The 15802-nt window shown below is 29.7% G+C and overlaps 1 protein-coding gene across 1 annotated transcript in view; it reads right to left on the bottom strand.

Moving 5' to 3' along the window:
- LOC145291948 (semaphorin-2A-like) overlaps positions 1 to 15802 on the bottom strand; it is a 1232857-nt gene that overhangs the window by 88463 nt on the left and 1128592 nt on the right. The window contains exon 5 of the mRNA XM_080137876.1: positions 3630 to 3695. Coding sequence (XP_079994002.1) covers positions 3630 to 3695 — 66 coding nt within the window. The remainder of the gene's footprint in view (positions 1 to 3629; positions 3696 to 15802) is intronic.

Below are 15802 nucleotides of genomic sequence, written 5' to 3'. Positions count from 1 at the left end.
GCATCTAGGTGAAGGGGTAGGGTTTTGCTGCTTGTCGTGTAAGTCGGGAATATGTGCATATGTACACCGAGGGGGCACAAATGCTCCGAGTTCATCAGAGCATATTCCATTAAGGTACTTGTAAAACAGGTACATGGCGATGAGATAAAGTTTGTAGCTTGGCCAACAGTGCATAACTTATTTTTTTAAACTCTTGTTTTCAGTCATTTTGATTGGTTAGTGGAAGGAAACAGCCTTACCGGGGTCGCAAAATACGCTTAAATATGATATTTTAATCCATGCAAATTACATATTTATTACTACAGAGTCAATTGTCTATTGAACATTATATTGTACCTAATATATAGTACTAATTTCAAAAGTTAAAAATAATGATATGATTACTATATTGACCAATTTCTACTGTACACTCTTTAACCCTTATCCTTGAGTGGCCTCTGGGCCTTGATAATGTGGTGATGCCTTTGTAAAAAAAAAAAAAAAAAAATGACTTGTGTACCATCAGCTAGAATCGAATCCCAAACATTTAGTGCTCAAGCCGCGTCTCCTAATGATGTAGCTATCGAGAGTAAGAAAGAGTTAGTTAATATCAAACGACTTGTAGAAATGAATTGAATTTGGGCATGCGCAGAAAGAAGTAAAAATATGTCGGAAGTTGAAAAGAACAGTTTGCATTTCAACTTGCCGATATATGTCTGTACGCGTTATTCATTCATCCAAACAAAGATTTTACTCGTTATAAACCATCATTGGTGCATAAATACTATTTCCTGTTTATTTCATTGGCATGTAGTTTTACAATGCATATCGATTAAATATTTACACATGCACATATACATCTACTGTTTTATTTATATGGATTATCTAAGGTGGTTAATAAGATTGGTATTCAGCTTGTAGACGGAATTACAAGAACTTCATGGCATGCCGATTTCTTGCCAATAAGAATGTTAAGAAAAAAACAAGCAACGCACATCGGAGAAACATTTGCATCCTAAGTGGTTTTACAAATTCTACTAGATCAGCGATTCATTCGTTTGACAGTTGGAACATCTCGTAGCAAAGGCAGCAACAAGAAAAGTTGAGAAACTTCACAATTTGGGCTAACTATTCGAGATATCGCAAACAAGTTTTGTAGGAAATAGACAATGTATATTCAGACGCTGTGAAATGTACAGCTTAATAAGACGCCAAGGAAATAACATGTTACGGCATAAGTATGAATGTAATCTGTAGCCAGCAACCGATATGCATTACATGTCTGGTCACTAATAGAATAGGCGAACGTATAACTCTCATCAAGAACATGTAAAGTAATCTCAGTAATGAAGTATCCGAATTCATTGACATGAATATCTCATGTTAGAAGTTTTGATCCTTACCCAGGAAAGAAAAAAAGAAAAAATATACAGAAAAATCGTTCATATACGTGCACGTCACAAAATGAAAATTTCAAAAAAATAAAAATAAAAAAATAACACACACACACACACACACACACACACACACACACACACAATATAAACTGCCCGCCTGTGAAACTCTATTCCGCTGACATTCTTTCGAACTGACCACAATACGGTCGTCTTAAAGTCAAATGTAAAAAAGTTCTTGTTAAACCGCCCCCTACCTAATCCATTTCTACCCAATTTTCACCTCTAATTCTTAATACATTTTCCTTAAATCACGTAAATTAATTATTTTATAAAGTGGTTTTTATAAGGAATATAACGATGCACCGATCCGGCACCATTTATAACGTTACCGATTCCGCCCCAACCACACCGGGTACCGGGCGTCCTTAACCTCGTCGGATTCCACCCGATGTGGCAGGTGTTCTTCGATCGTACCTGGTCTTGTTACAAGTTGGTCGTCCTTACCCACTGTATTTTCATGGAGGGGCGCTTTTCTTTTCGATCGAATCGTCTTTCTTTCCATGTGTAGGTAGCCTCCGGGTACATCAATCACTCCGCTGGTCCTTGCGAGTTACTGCAAAATCAAGAGTCCTCGCCACAAACAGAACTCCGGTTTATAACAGTAACAAACTATTGTTTTCATTACTTCATAACAACTACTGTCTAATCTGAGGCGACTGACTATAGCAGTGAAACGATGTAAGACTAGACCAGTAAAGTCACAGATTTCCCATTAACACAGACTAGTTCCCATCATAACATCAGGCCCTGAAGGGCTCTCAACCGGGAGCACTGGACAAGTCCAGCCGTTCAGCTTGCTGGCTACGACTCTTCTGCCATCTCTTCCTCTATTTGAAAAACAAGACCATCTCTTTTGTCACGTAGATAATTCCAAATCTGTCTCCCTTTTTGAGGCAACACAACATCTGCTTTATGTCTAACAAGCTTACAATGACACATCGGCAGCTGGTCCTATTTTCCTAGCTAAGGTTTTGCATCTCTCTGCACTCCTTCACCCCATCCCGTCCGGTCAAACGCCCCCCTCACTGCAATATGCACCTCGCTGCATGCATTCATGACACCAATTGGTGTCATAAGAATACTATTTTTTAACGATTTTTAGTGATTGATGTGAAATCGTTAGAATCACAAGGCTGATTTCGCAAGTTTGAATTACTGTGGAAATATTTACCCTTATTTTTTTTGTTTTGTTTTTATTTTCAAGATGCTGACATGAAGCAGTCCCATTCGCTTACTCATAAAATTTGATTTTCTTAGTTAAATAAAAAATACTTGATCAATTTACGTGAGTTTTGGAATATAACATTTTCGTTCAGTGACGAGGGTGTATATAAAACATTTTTCCGTAATTTTTTTTTAAATACGGTTAAACTCTGCATGAGAACTGAGTTTCCATCTTTTAAAAATGGGATAATAGGTGAATTTATTTATATGTGTATACCGTATATTTCGGCGTATAAGGCGACCCTCAGATAAAACGAGATACAAAATTGGAACAAATTTTCATAAATTTTTCATATATCGATTGTATAAGACGACTGCTAAATCACGAAACCATGTTTGTTTAGCCTAGGCTAGAGATTGCAACACCCGGCATCTTATGAAATATTGGTTTTTAAAGATGAGTTTTTTAACTTTAAGGACCGTCTTATACGCCGAAATATACGGTATATATAAATTTAATGTGGACATTAGTGTATAATGATATTATATAAAAGCTGTGTATAGTATTGTTATGCATGTTTTCACAAAACTATAAACAGGTTAGATAAAACATCATTATATACTAATGTCCCCGCTAAAATAATGTTTAAATTTACTCTCTCTCTCTCTCTCTATATATATATATATATATATATATATATATATATATATATATATATATATAACGTGACTCAGAAACTAAAGAATGGGAGTGGAGAGTTGTCCGTTTTGGTTTCGATTCCAGCTGATGGAACCCAAGGCACATATATATATATAGTTTTGTTCTCGTTACTATATATTAGGTCCAATATAATAATCGATAGAGAATTGTCTCTATAATAATAAATACACAATCTTCAAAAATGACAACATCGTATTTAAGCGTATATTACGACCAGGCAATGCCGGGCGGTCTGCTAGTATAATTAAAATTTCTTTCTGGGGGAACTGATAGTGATCGCAAAGAATAGAATTTTAAAATATACCCACTTTTTCTTTTCCTTGCCAGATGCATCGATCTAAAAAGGTACTGTTGGCGAGGAGTATTGCTTCTCTCTGAAACAAAAAAACAAAAAAAAACATTAATGAAAAAGTAATTATTGCAAAACGAAAGGACGAACTTTATACGAAAATGGTGACAAAAAAGATAAATTTCTGCTATTACACACACAATGTTTATGCAAAAAAAAAAAAAAAAAGAAATTATATTCTACTTTTTTTAGGCGATTACTTGTATTCCTTCCCCAAGGAAAAATATAAGTTTACTTAACCTACACCTTTTCCATTTCGCACAAAATCGGCCTTCCCTAAAAAAGAAAAAAAATTGTGAAGTATTGATTAGCGTTACGTTTTTACTACTCACTGGTCCGGAGGTGGGTGCTAATTTTAAGTTAAATTTATATATGAAAGTGATACCCCACTATTACTTATTTGCAGGGATATCTTTACGTTGTTTAAATGTAATTGCCTAAAAAGTGGAATCTCTTTTTAATTTTTAATTTTTTTTTATTAAAATACGATGGGTGTGATTGTAAAAATGTACCAAAAATGTATATTCCGCTGGTGTTTATACCATTATTTATAGAGTATAGCGTCTCAGTCGGTGAAATTTAATAAAAAAAAAGAAAGAAAACGTTTCAAATTGTAAAGTTTGAATGAAGAAAACGTATAAATCTGTGCAAAAAGGAAAAGAGTGGTCGGACATGTTATTTGGGGGTTTTCTCTTCTCCTAAACATTTTAAATAGTTTCGTCCAGCACGCGTTTTCTTTTTTTTTTTTTTTGTTTTGTTAAGTTTTGTGAAAAAAAAATCACGGTCATTCGAACGCGGTATCATGTTGTTTATGCTCCCCTGTTATATGTTAGCAAACATCTAACCTTATAAATGTTGGTATATAAGAAAATAGAAAGCATATACAAAATATATAATTTTCCCACATCTCTCTCATATATAATTATAAGTGATAATTATTTTATACCTACATACACTAGTATTTCATCCTTTCGGAATGATCAGTGCAGGTAGTCATGATTGCAGCTGGTCGTGGGATCCAAACCCAGCCACAAAGCCATTTCTGACTCCATTAGCAAGGAACGCAATACCAGGACCATCGTACCGTGACAAGAATTATGTTAAATTTAACATGTATCAAGCCAAATACGGGCATAAACGTTATTAAGAACGATTTACAGTCATTAAGCGCCAAGAAGTCGCTAAGACACTAAATTTTTCGACCTGATTTACAAATATTAAAATTCAAATTTTTGGTTCTTATGTATAACAGCTTTATTCTAATTTTAATCAAAATCAATTATATGATTTGGATTCTAGAAAATTTCTAATTTCTTATTCTTAAAATATTTCTGATTTCTTCTTATTCTTAAAATATTTCTGATTTCTTCTTATTCTTAAAATATTTCTGATTTCTTCCTATTCTTAAAATATTTCTAATTTCTTCCTATTCTTAAAATATTTCTGATTTCTTCTTATTCTTAAAATATTTCTGATTTCTTCTTATTCTTAAAATATTTCTGATTTCTTCTTATTCTTAAAATATTTCTAATTTCTTCCTATTCTTAAAATATTTCTGATTTCTTCTTATTCTTAAAATATTTCTGATTTCTTCTTATTCTTAAAATATTTCTAATTTCTTCCTATTCTTAAAATATTTCTGATTTCTTCTTATTCTTAAAATATTTCTAATTTCTTCCTATTCTTAAAATATTTCTAATTTCTTCCTATTCTTAAAATATTTCTGATTTCTTCCTATTCTTAAAATATTTCTGATTTCTTCTTATTCTTAAAATATTTCTGATTTCTTCTTATTCTTAAAATATTTCTAATTTCTTCCTATTCTTAAAATATTTCTGATTTTTTCTTATTCTTAAAATATTTCTGATTTCTTCTTATTCTTAAAATATTTCTGATTTCTTCTTATTCTTAAAATATTTCTAATTTCTTCCTATTCTTAAAATATTTCTAATTTCTTCCTATTCTTAAAATATTTCTGATTTCTTCTTATTCTTAAAATATTTCTAATTTCTTCTTATTCTTAAAATATTTCTAATTTCTTCTTATTCTTAAAATATTTCTGATTTCTTCTTATTCTTAAAATATTTCTAATTTCTTCCTATTCTTAAAATATTTCTGATTTCTTCTTATTCTTAAAATATTTCTAATTTCTTCTTATTCTTAAAATATTTCTGATTTCTTCTTATTCTTAAAATATTTCTGATTTCTTCTTATTCTTAAAATATTTCTAATTTCTTCCTATTCTTAAAATATTTCTGATTTCTTCTTATTCTTAAAACATTTCTAATTTCTTCTTATTCTTAAAATATTTCTGATTTCTTCTTATTCTTAAAATATTTCTGATTTCTTCTTATTCTTAAAATATTTCTAATTTCTTCCTATTCTTAAAATATTTCTGATTTCTTCTTATTCTTAAAATATTTCTAATTTCTTCTTATTCTTAAAATATTTCTGATTTCTTCTTATTCTTAAAATATTTCTAATTTCTTCTTATTCTTAAAATATTTCTAATTTCTTCTTATTCTTAAAATATTTCTGATTTCTTCTTATTCTTAAAATATTTCTGATTTCTTCTTATTCTTAAAATATTTCTAATTTCTTCCTATTCTTAAAATATTTCTGATTTCTTCTTATTCTTAAAACATTTCTAATTTCTTCTTATTCTTAAAATATTTCTGATTTCTTCTTATTCTTAAAATATTTCTGATTTCTTCTTATTCTTAAAATATTTCTGATTTCTTCTTATTCTTAAAATATTTCTAATTTCTTCCTATTCTTAAAATATTTCTGATTTCTTCTTATTCTTAAAATATTTCTAATTTCTTCCTATTCTTAAAATATTTCTAATTTCTTCCTATTCTTAAAATATTTCTAATTTCTTCCTATTCTTAAAATATTTCTAATTTCTTCTTATTCTTAAAATATTTCTGATTTCTTCCTATTCTTAAAATATTTCTAATTTCTTCCTATTCTTAAAATATTTCTGATTTCTTCTTATTCTTAAAATATTTCTAATTTCTTCCTATTCTTAAAATATTTCTAATTTCTTCCTATCCTTAAAATATTTCTAATTTCTTCCTATTCTTAAAATATTTCTGATTTCTTCCTATTCTTAAAATATTTCTAATTTCTTCTTATTCTTAAAATATTTCTAATTTCTTCCTATTCTTAAAATATTTCTAATTTCTTCCTATTCTTAAAATATTTCTAATTTCTTCCTATTCTTAAAATATTTCTGATTTCTTCTTATTCTTAAAATATTTCTAATTTCTTCTTATTCTTAAAATATTTCTAATTTCTTCTTATTCTTAAAATATTTCTGATTTCTTCTTATTCTTAAAATATTTCTAATTTCTTCTTATTCTTAAAATATTTCTAATTTCTTCCTATTCTTAAAATATTTCTAATTTCTTCTTATTCTTAAAATATTTCTGATTTCTTCTTATTCTTAAAATATTTCTAATTTCTTCCTATCCTTAAAATATTTCTAATTTCTTCCTATTCTTAAAATATTTCTGATTTCTTCCTATTCTTAAAATATTTCTAATTTCTTCTTATTCTTAAAATATTTCTAATTTCTTCCTATTCTTAAAATATTTCTAATTTCTTCCTATTCTTAAAATATTTCTAATTTCTTCCTATTCTTAAAACATTTCTAATTTCTTCCTATTCTTAAAATATTTCTAATTTCTTCCTATTCTTAAAATATTTCTAATTTCTTCCTATTCTTAAAACATTTCTAATTTCTTCCTATTCTTTAAACATTTGATTTCTTCTTATTCTTAAAATATTTCACAATTTCAACATAAATCTGACAAATTGGAACTGTAATGTGGAGTGCCTATATTTAGATTTTGAAAAATCTCCAAAGTAACTGACATTTATTTAATTTATCATATCTTTTAGATTATTTGGACTACTTTTCTCATTTTTATTGTTTTTCTCACAAAGTTTGGCCGATGTAATCTTCATCTTCAGATGCATTCATAATGGATGTTATCGGTGAATGGTGAAAAAGTCCTTTTCTTTTCTTTTCTTTTTTTTTGCTTTCCCAACGAACATAGCCGTTAGAAAAATATGTTTCTATATTTGTGAGAAGAGGATTGACTATTTTTGTGTGTTATTTGAATTGTTTGGACTATGCATCTCATATTAGTTGTTTTTCTTCACACTATGCATGGCATAATAATCACGTTGGCACACTGATTCCCGTTAGATCACCGACGTTAAGCAACGTTGAACCTGGTCATTACTAAAATGGGTGACCAACTTGGGAATTCCAGACACTCTATATAGGAAGAAGGATATCAACACCTCCCTGCAAGAGTTGCAAAAACCTAACGTCGTCACTTCCTCTGACGGGGATATACATGCGACTGTGAATCGCTTGTGAATTCCATACTCTTATGGAACTTCGTCCTTCGGAGGAAGCCGGTTAAACCCAAATAGGGTTAGTGCCGTTTCACACACACACACACACACACACTGGATGTTATTGGTGACTGGTTAAAAAATGTTTGATTTTTTGCTTCTCCATTTTTTATCGGTGTATTAATAGATGATTCACAGCTGTAAACACTATCAATAATTTCCCCCACTCTTTATCTGTGCCTAAACCTAAACGTAGATTCCATGAACAAAGCTTCTTTCTTAGAACTGCACGCCTGTGGAATTGTCTTCCGTTTTCCTGCTTTCCGGCTGACTACAATATGGTTGTGTTCAAGTCTAAAGTTCTTGATGAGCCGTTCCATATAAGTTATTAAAATTACCAAATTTTCATTACTAATGATTACTATATTGACCAATTTCTACTGTACACTCTTTAACCCTTATCCTTGAGTGGCCTCTGGGCCTTGATAATGTGGTGATGCCTTTGTAAAAAAAAAAAAAAAAAAAGCTATTGTTAAAATTTCGCAGATATCAAACGTATCAAAATTTTCATGAAGAACTTCCCCTCCTTTCACTTTTCCCTTTGCATGAAATTAAATTTAATTAAATATAGACCACATTACCTGCTTTACTCATTGTAGATGTGTCCCAAAATTCATAATAATCGCTTAATTAGTTTAGGAGTGAATCCTCTACATATAAATGTATAAACATCAAAAAAATACCTTACTTCATAAAGATGGAGATATAATCTATGAATGTCATATAATAAAAGATATACAAGTTTTTTTTTTTGGTGGAGGAGGAGGGGGTAGTTAAAAAGAAAAATATTCGAAAAAGAAAAAAAAAATGTTAAAACTTTTTCCCTTTAAAGAAAAAGAAAGAAAAATGCAGACATTTTCCTTTTTGGTTGAGCGCCAGAATAAATTGTAAACCCCGAAAATATTTCACACTTGCCAAATTCGAGACTTCCATTTCGAGTTGGAGGAAATGCTGTCAATTGAAAGTAGATTTTGAGGAAATTAACACGGAGGAAAGTTGACTGCTTAGAGACCAGACAGACCTTAAATGGTTTTATAATGGCTGCTATCTGCATCTCTCTAGAGGAAATCTCCCATAAATTCGAAAATTCGAAACTAAAAGGAACTATCTTCATATATCTAATATATAAAAGACTATATGTCCGTCTGTCTCCATATTTTTAAACCATCTCCTGCGCAAATAAAAGTCGCAGAACGGTGCTAGGGGCTTTTTTTAACGGACCGTCCTTTATGGCTCTTCGGCTGGTTAAGACAGTTTTTAAGGGGTCAAAAATAGCTCAAACGGAAAAAAATCGTTATACATTTTGCACATTAATCTTAGTTTATTTTTAATTTTTAATTAGTTCATATGCGTGTCACATTCGTATCGTTGTAACGTCACCAGGTTTGAATGCTACACTTTTGGTTTCGATTCTATTGGTTGTTGGGTTTTTTTTCACAACGTTTCGGCCAACTATTCCTCTGGTCTTCGTCAGGTGGTAACCGCAACGGATAGGAACCTCGAATCTCCTAACTGCATTCTCAGCAATCACTGCCATCTGTAGTTGTCGTCTTACCACGTTTTTGGCCAAGTAAACCTCTGGCTGGCTTTGGGTAGGATTGAATTATATATATTAATTTTACCAATAAAACCAATAAAAGATGAAAAACTAATAAAGATGAGAATAATAGTCCGAAATAAAAAATTAAATTAATATAGATAATGCTCATCCCAAAATTAATTCCAATTAAGGAATAATATATATACCAATCGGTACGGACCCGACTATGAAAGATCATATAATAAATAAACGTGGATTTATAAGATCAAAGAATCCAACCTTGATCGCCCTTCGTGGCTCATGGCGCAGTTGATAGAGACGTTGAATCTCTACGGTTCCAGGTGGACATTGTCTGAAGATAGCGGTTTCAATCCTACCCAAAGCCAGCCAGAGGTTTATTTAGCCAAAAACGTGGTAAGACGACAACAACTACAGATGGCAGTGATTGCTGTGAATCTTAATTCACGTTAGCTTTTATTTATTTTTTATGAGTTGAATCATAGTGTCGAATAAATTCACCTCATAAATTCACGTTCTTATTAAAGTGAAAGCCAAAAAAAAAAAAAAAAAAGTCGAAACTTTAGACAATTCTCGATACACATTTTGCATAACTGTTTTTTCCTTCTTCACTTGCACGTGGCACACTTTCGAAAATAGAAATAAATAATAAAAAATAAGAACGTTACTTGTCATCGTGTCAGAAGAAGGAATAAATCCTGCTCATGTGATTACGTGTCTTTTTAATAACATTTACATAACCTTTCCATTTTTATTTATATATCTGTTTAAGCTTTTTTTGTCAGTGTAATAGAAGGAATTCAGTTGATTACAACCCTTTCTGCGTGTTCTTTTCATTACAATAGTATAACCCTGAATCCGACGGCGCAATACTACACCGGCCAATACTGTAAAACTGAAACGAATTTTTTCTGTTTGAACAGGGCGCTATTTTCTTCTTATGCATATCGATTCTTTACTTTAAAAAACTAAAGTAATTACGTGTTTAATTTTTAATATCCCATTTTGATGTTTTGGATTATTTTACTAAATAAGTAAAGCTTCATTATTATTTCAAACTGTTTTTGTTTCTTTGTTTTTCGATATTTCGTCCATATTATTTAGAGTGTTTAGCAGAAAAACCAAGAAACGACTACCCGAAAAAATAAATATACAAGAAATAAATGTTATCATAGTCAATAAAAGTTCAGTTCATGTTTTTTTTTGTTTTTAAATAGTTTTTAATGCTCTTTACTTGAAATAATTTCGGTGAACCGACATTAAAACGAAATTTGAGGCGATAAATACTTAAATTAATTTTTATATAAACTACACATGCCGTAATCCAATATTCTTCAAGCACAAAATAACGGAAAACATTAAAATAGGCTTATAAATATTCCTTACGTTGACGGAACTCTCTTAAAATGTTAACACAGAATGCTCAGGTGCCCCTCCTTCAAATTGAAAATGGTGCTCTCCATTTCAAAGTCGCTGCCATTTTGATTTTTTTTTAAACCGGTTCGTGAATTAAATTTTTTTTTAAACTACTTAAAAATACAAACCAATGAACTTTTCTACCATAAAAGGAACTTTTATTGACTATGGTAACATTTATTTCTTGTATATTTATATTATTATATCTATAACATTTTCTCTTTGTAAGGAAACATCTTGTTGGTCACTCTTGGCTACGAATGGAAACAAAGTTGATATAAAAAAATATATTTTTTTACTTTCATCATATTTTGAGTATCAAAACCTATCTCTTTACGACCCCTTCCTTTTCATAACCTATCATACTGTCAACAATCACAATCCATTTTCTGTAGGCTGTTTTTGAACCCAATCAACGACGGGTACTTCCACTAGTGTATATATATATATATATATATATATATATATATATATATATATATATATATATATAATCAGTCAAACTATAACGAATAACGTCGCAGTTTACGGTTGTTTGTGTTAAAAGAAGTTACCAAGTGATCATTGTCAGTTTCTTGGTATCCAAAAAGAAAAAAAAGAACGTTGAGGAAATATTTTAAATCTGTTAAAGTATTTCGTTGCGTAACCGTAAAAATAAACCAAAATAACATGAAAGTAAAAACAAAAAAGATGCAAAAATTGTTTTACAAAATGTCAAGAGAGAAAAAAAACGTCTGGGAGAGTTTAAGCAGTTCTTCAGATGTGAATAGATTTTTATCAGCTGGCAAGAATTCAATGAAATATTGCGAAATCCACATTTCAGAATATTTCATCACAAACATCATCACAATCGTATTGGAAATGACACTAGAGTAATGGCATAAGTTGTTTGGAGGGCTTCCGCTATTCAACGAAATATATGTAAAACGTACTTCTTAATAAAATATCAATAAAATGTGAGAATTAAACACATTTTCACATATGGTTTGGAATGTTGACTATATATACATTATCCGTCAAGTTATTATATATATATATATATATATATATTATCCGTCTAGATATTATATATATATATATATATATATATATATATATTATCCGTCTAGATATTATATATATATATATATATATATATATATATATATATATATATATATCCGTCTAGATATTATATATATATATTATCCGTCTAGATATTATATATATATATTATCCGTCTAGATATTATATATATATATATTATCCGTCTAGATATTATATATATATATATTATCCGTCTAGATATTATATATATATATATATTATCCGTCTAGATATTATATATATATAAATATATATATTACGTCTAGATATTATATATATATATATATATATTATCCGTCTAGATATTATATATATATATATATATATATTATCCGTCTAGATATTATATATATATATATATATATTATCCGTCAAGATATTTTATATATATATATATATATATATTTATATATATTATCCGTCAAGACATTATATATATATATATATTATCCGTCTTTGTTTCTTTTATCTGTCAAGATATTATATATATATATATGTATATATATATATTATCTGTCAAGATATTATATACATATATATATATATATATATATATATATATATATATATATATATATATATATATATACACTGGTGGTGGGTACCCGGCGTTGCCCGGAATTTTACATGTGTAGGTGGTTGGGGGGGAAATGAAAACAAAGCGAAGTAATAACTCTGTTTAAATATTATAAAAATAAACACTATTAAAACTATCCAGAGGAAATTCTGAAAAAAAAAAAAAAACAATTAAAAACATTAACGTGATGCAATACGAACGGTTCGGCGGTGCCCGGGTGTTTTAAAAATCCCCAAAAACTTTGATGTGGGGGAATGGCTTGAACTCGAATCTTTGAGGCGAAAGCGCAAAAAAAAAATTAAAAAAAAAAAAGAAAAAACGTGATGAATTAACTAAAATGTGAATTAGGTCAAATATCTATTCCGCAGTGAACGAATTCTAAATGAATTTTTGTTTTAATTTTAATTTGAGTGTAATGCAAGTGAATTCACGAAATCGTTGCGTTGTAATAATAAACAGTAAAGAATGAATTCTTTGTGTAAAAATAAATTTTTAGTTGCAAGCAATAATAAAACAAGGTATAGCTATATTTCAAGGTTAGAGTCGTTAAAACCGGAAGTAAGAACCGGTTAGTCCCGCAAGTTGCGTCTTACACCAACTAAAAAAAAAAGCCAAAAGAAAACAATAATAATAATCGTGTTTTCTTTATATATATATATATATATTTTTTTTTTGTTATTTTATTTAGGGTAAAAACAGAAAGCATAAATCAGGGAAAGACGATATAAAAACAAAAAAAAAAAAAAAAAACGGCATAAATAAGCTTGTACGATTCCAAACCGGCGTTTCCTCATACTCATGTTCCGTGTGAACGCATCCGATGCGGTGGAAATGGGGAGCGGGAAAAGGAGGAATCTAATAGAGAGAAAAGATGTTGCAACTTCCATTGAATCTAACCGATTTTGGCAGTGAACTCTCACCGGGAAAAATATAGGAATGTACGGTTATCGAGGGAGTGTAAGCTTAATAGGCCTATAGCACACCTCAGATCCTATGCTGCAGCTTGTGCACATGACATTTGCATTGATTTGTCTTTATTTTTAATCCTATTAAGGTCAAATTCACGCGGGAAAAATGAGTTCATTTTGTTTACACAGAAAGAAGAAGAAGATAGATAGGTAGAATAGAAGAGAAGAGATTATCTGTCTGTCTGTCTCTCTCTCTCTCTCTCTCTCTATATATATATATATATATATACACAAACTAGCAAAGTCCCGACCTAAATCTTTAATATTGGAATATGTTGTGCACCATCCCTAGGTGGGAGACCATCATGCCAGGTTTGGTAATCATCGGTCTAATGGTGTGGCTGTAGAAGAGTTGGACATGCAGACACACGGACGTTATTACTTATATATATATATATATATATATATATATATATATATATATATTACAATAAGTTTACCAAGGTAATCAAAATGGTAAACTTAAAATATATTATAAATATTAAAGAGTTAATATTTACAAGTAAAGTAATCTCAACCAGATGTAAAAGCTCAATAAAACCGAAAAGGAAATAGAGCTTATAATATGAACAAATGATTAATAAAACATGTTAAAAGACATTTTGAAAAAGAGTTAAAAACATTTAATTTTAAAAAGGAAGCACAAGATAAGTGGATAGTCCTTAATCCGCGGAGTTTCGAAGACATACTCTCCTTCTCATCAGAGGGCAGGAATTAGCAAAATGCGGGATCGGATTTTGCATGTAAAAGTATTTAATGAAACTACAAGCAAGTCACAGATCTTACTTGGTTAAAAACAAAGGGTGAGGTAAAGGGAGTAGGAGGTAAAAGAAAAATGATAAAAAGATTTCACATGAATGGATAGTCCGGTGAAGGGTAAAAAATCCAAGAATGGTAAAATCCAAACACGGTCGAATTAAAAATTTCCAATCCAACAGGTAAGTTCCAAATGGTCCAAAATGATCCAGAAGGCAGAATTCCTTGGAAAAAATCACAAATGAAATGAATTAAAATTTTAATGATTTGGAACTCATTCCACTTATCTTGTGCTTCCTTTTTAAAATTAAATATGTTTTTAACTCTTTTTCAAGATGTCTTTAAACATGTTTTATTAATCATTTGTTCATTATATATATATATATATATATATATATATATATATATATATATATATATATACTAGAAGGTCGCCTGGCGTTGCTCGGACGTAAAATACACATAAATATCATATTTTGATTCATACAAAAACAGACATATGCATGCGAGTATTGTTTTTTTTCTAAACAGTTCACTTCTTGCAAGTAAAACAAAAAACATACTCGAGATGAGATCGAAACCAAAACCTAAAGTACATACAGCGCCCAGAATTCCCAAATGGTAACCCATCTGGTACTAGCCAGGCTCAACGTTGCTAAACTTTGGTGATCTGATGAGAACCGGTGTATCAACGCGGTATATATATATATATATATATATATATATATATTCAACATTTTGAAATTTGGAATATAGATTTTTGTCATATGCTCTGTAATTACATTGTGCTTCAGAAATTGAAGGATTTGGATAAATAAAAGGTGAAATTTTATTGAAAAATATATTTACAGACACACACGGAAAAATATGATTATTCAATTATATTTCACTTTTTCTTTCTACAAATCTTTTAATTTATGAAGCTCGATGTAACTACAGAGCATATATAAACGTCTATATTCCAAATTTCAAGATGTTATCAATCTTACCATTTGGTTTTAAACATGTTGCAATGCCCAAGTCTTGACAGCACCTGTTTCATAGCACAGAGTCATTCATATAATTATTATGTCAGTTTTTTTTTTTTTAATTTATTCTGCACTTAACTCATCAGAGGAAAAATAACTCAATTTTTAAAGAAAATAAAGGAATATGGGCATGATTACAAAATCTGAAAATCGAAAGTTAAGTTGCACTTGTATTTTCTTTTAGTTACGCCATTCTTTAATCCCATTTAATATATATAAATATATATATGTGTGTGTGTGTGTGTATGCAGAATAATCACATTGACACACCTGTTTTTGTCTAATCATTGAAGTAAAGAAACCGGTGACCAT

The sequence above is a fragment of the Euprymna scolopes genome, chromosome 13 (assembly GCF_053919585.1).
Source record: "Euprymna scolopes isolate OS-2025 chromosome 13, ASM5391958v1, whole genome shotgun sequence".
Taxonomy (NCBI): Eukaryota; Metazoa; Mollusca; class Cephalopoda; order Sepiida; family Sepiolidae; genus Euprymna; species Euprymna scolopes.
The sequence above is the reverse complement of the archived record's forward strand: the minus strand, read 5'-3'. Positions and strand labels throughout refer to the sequence as shown.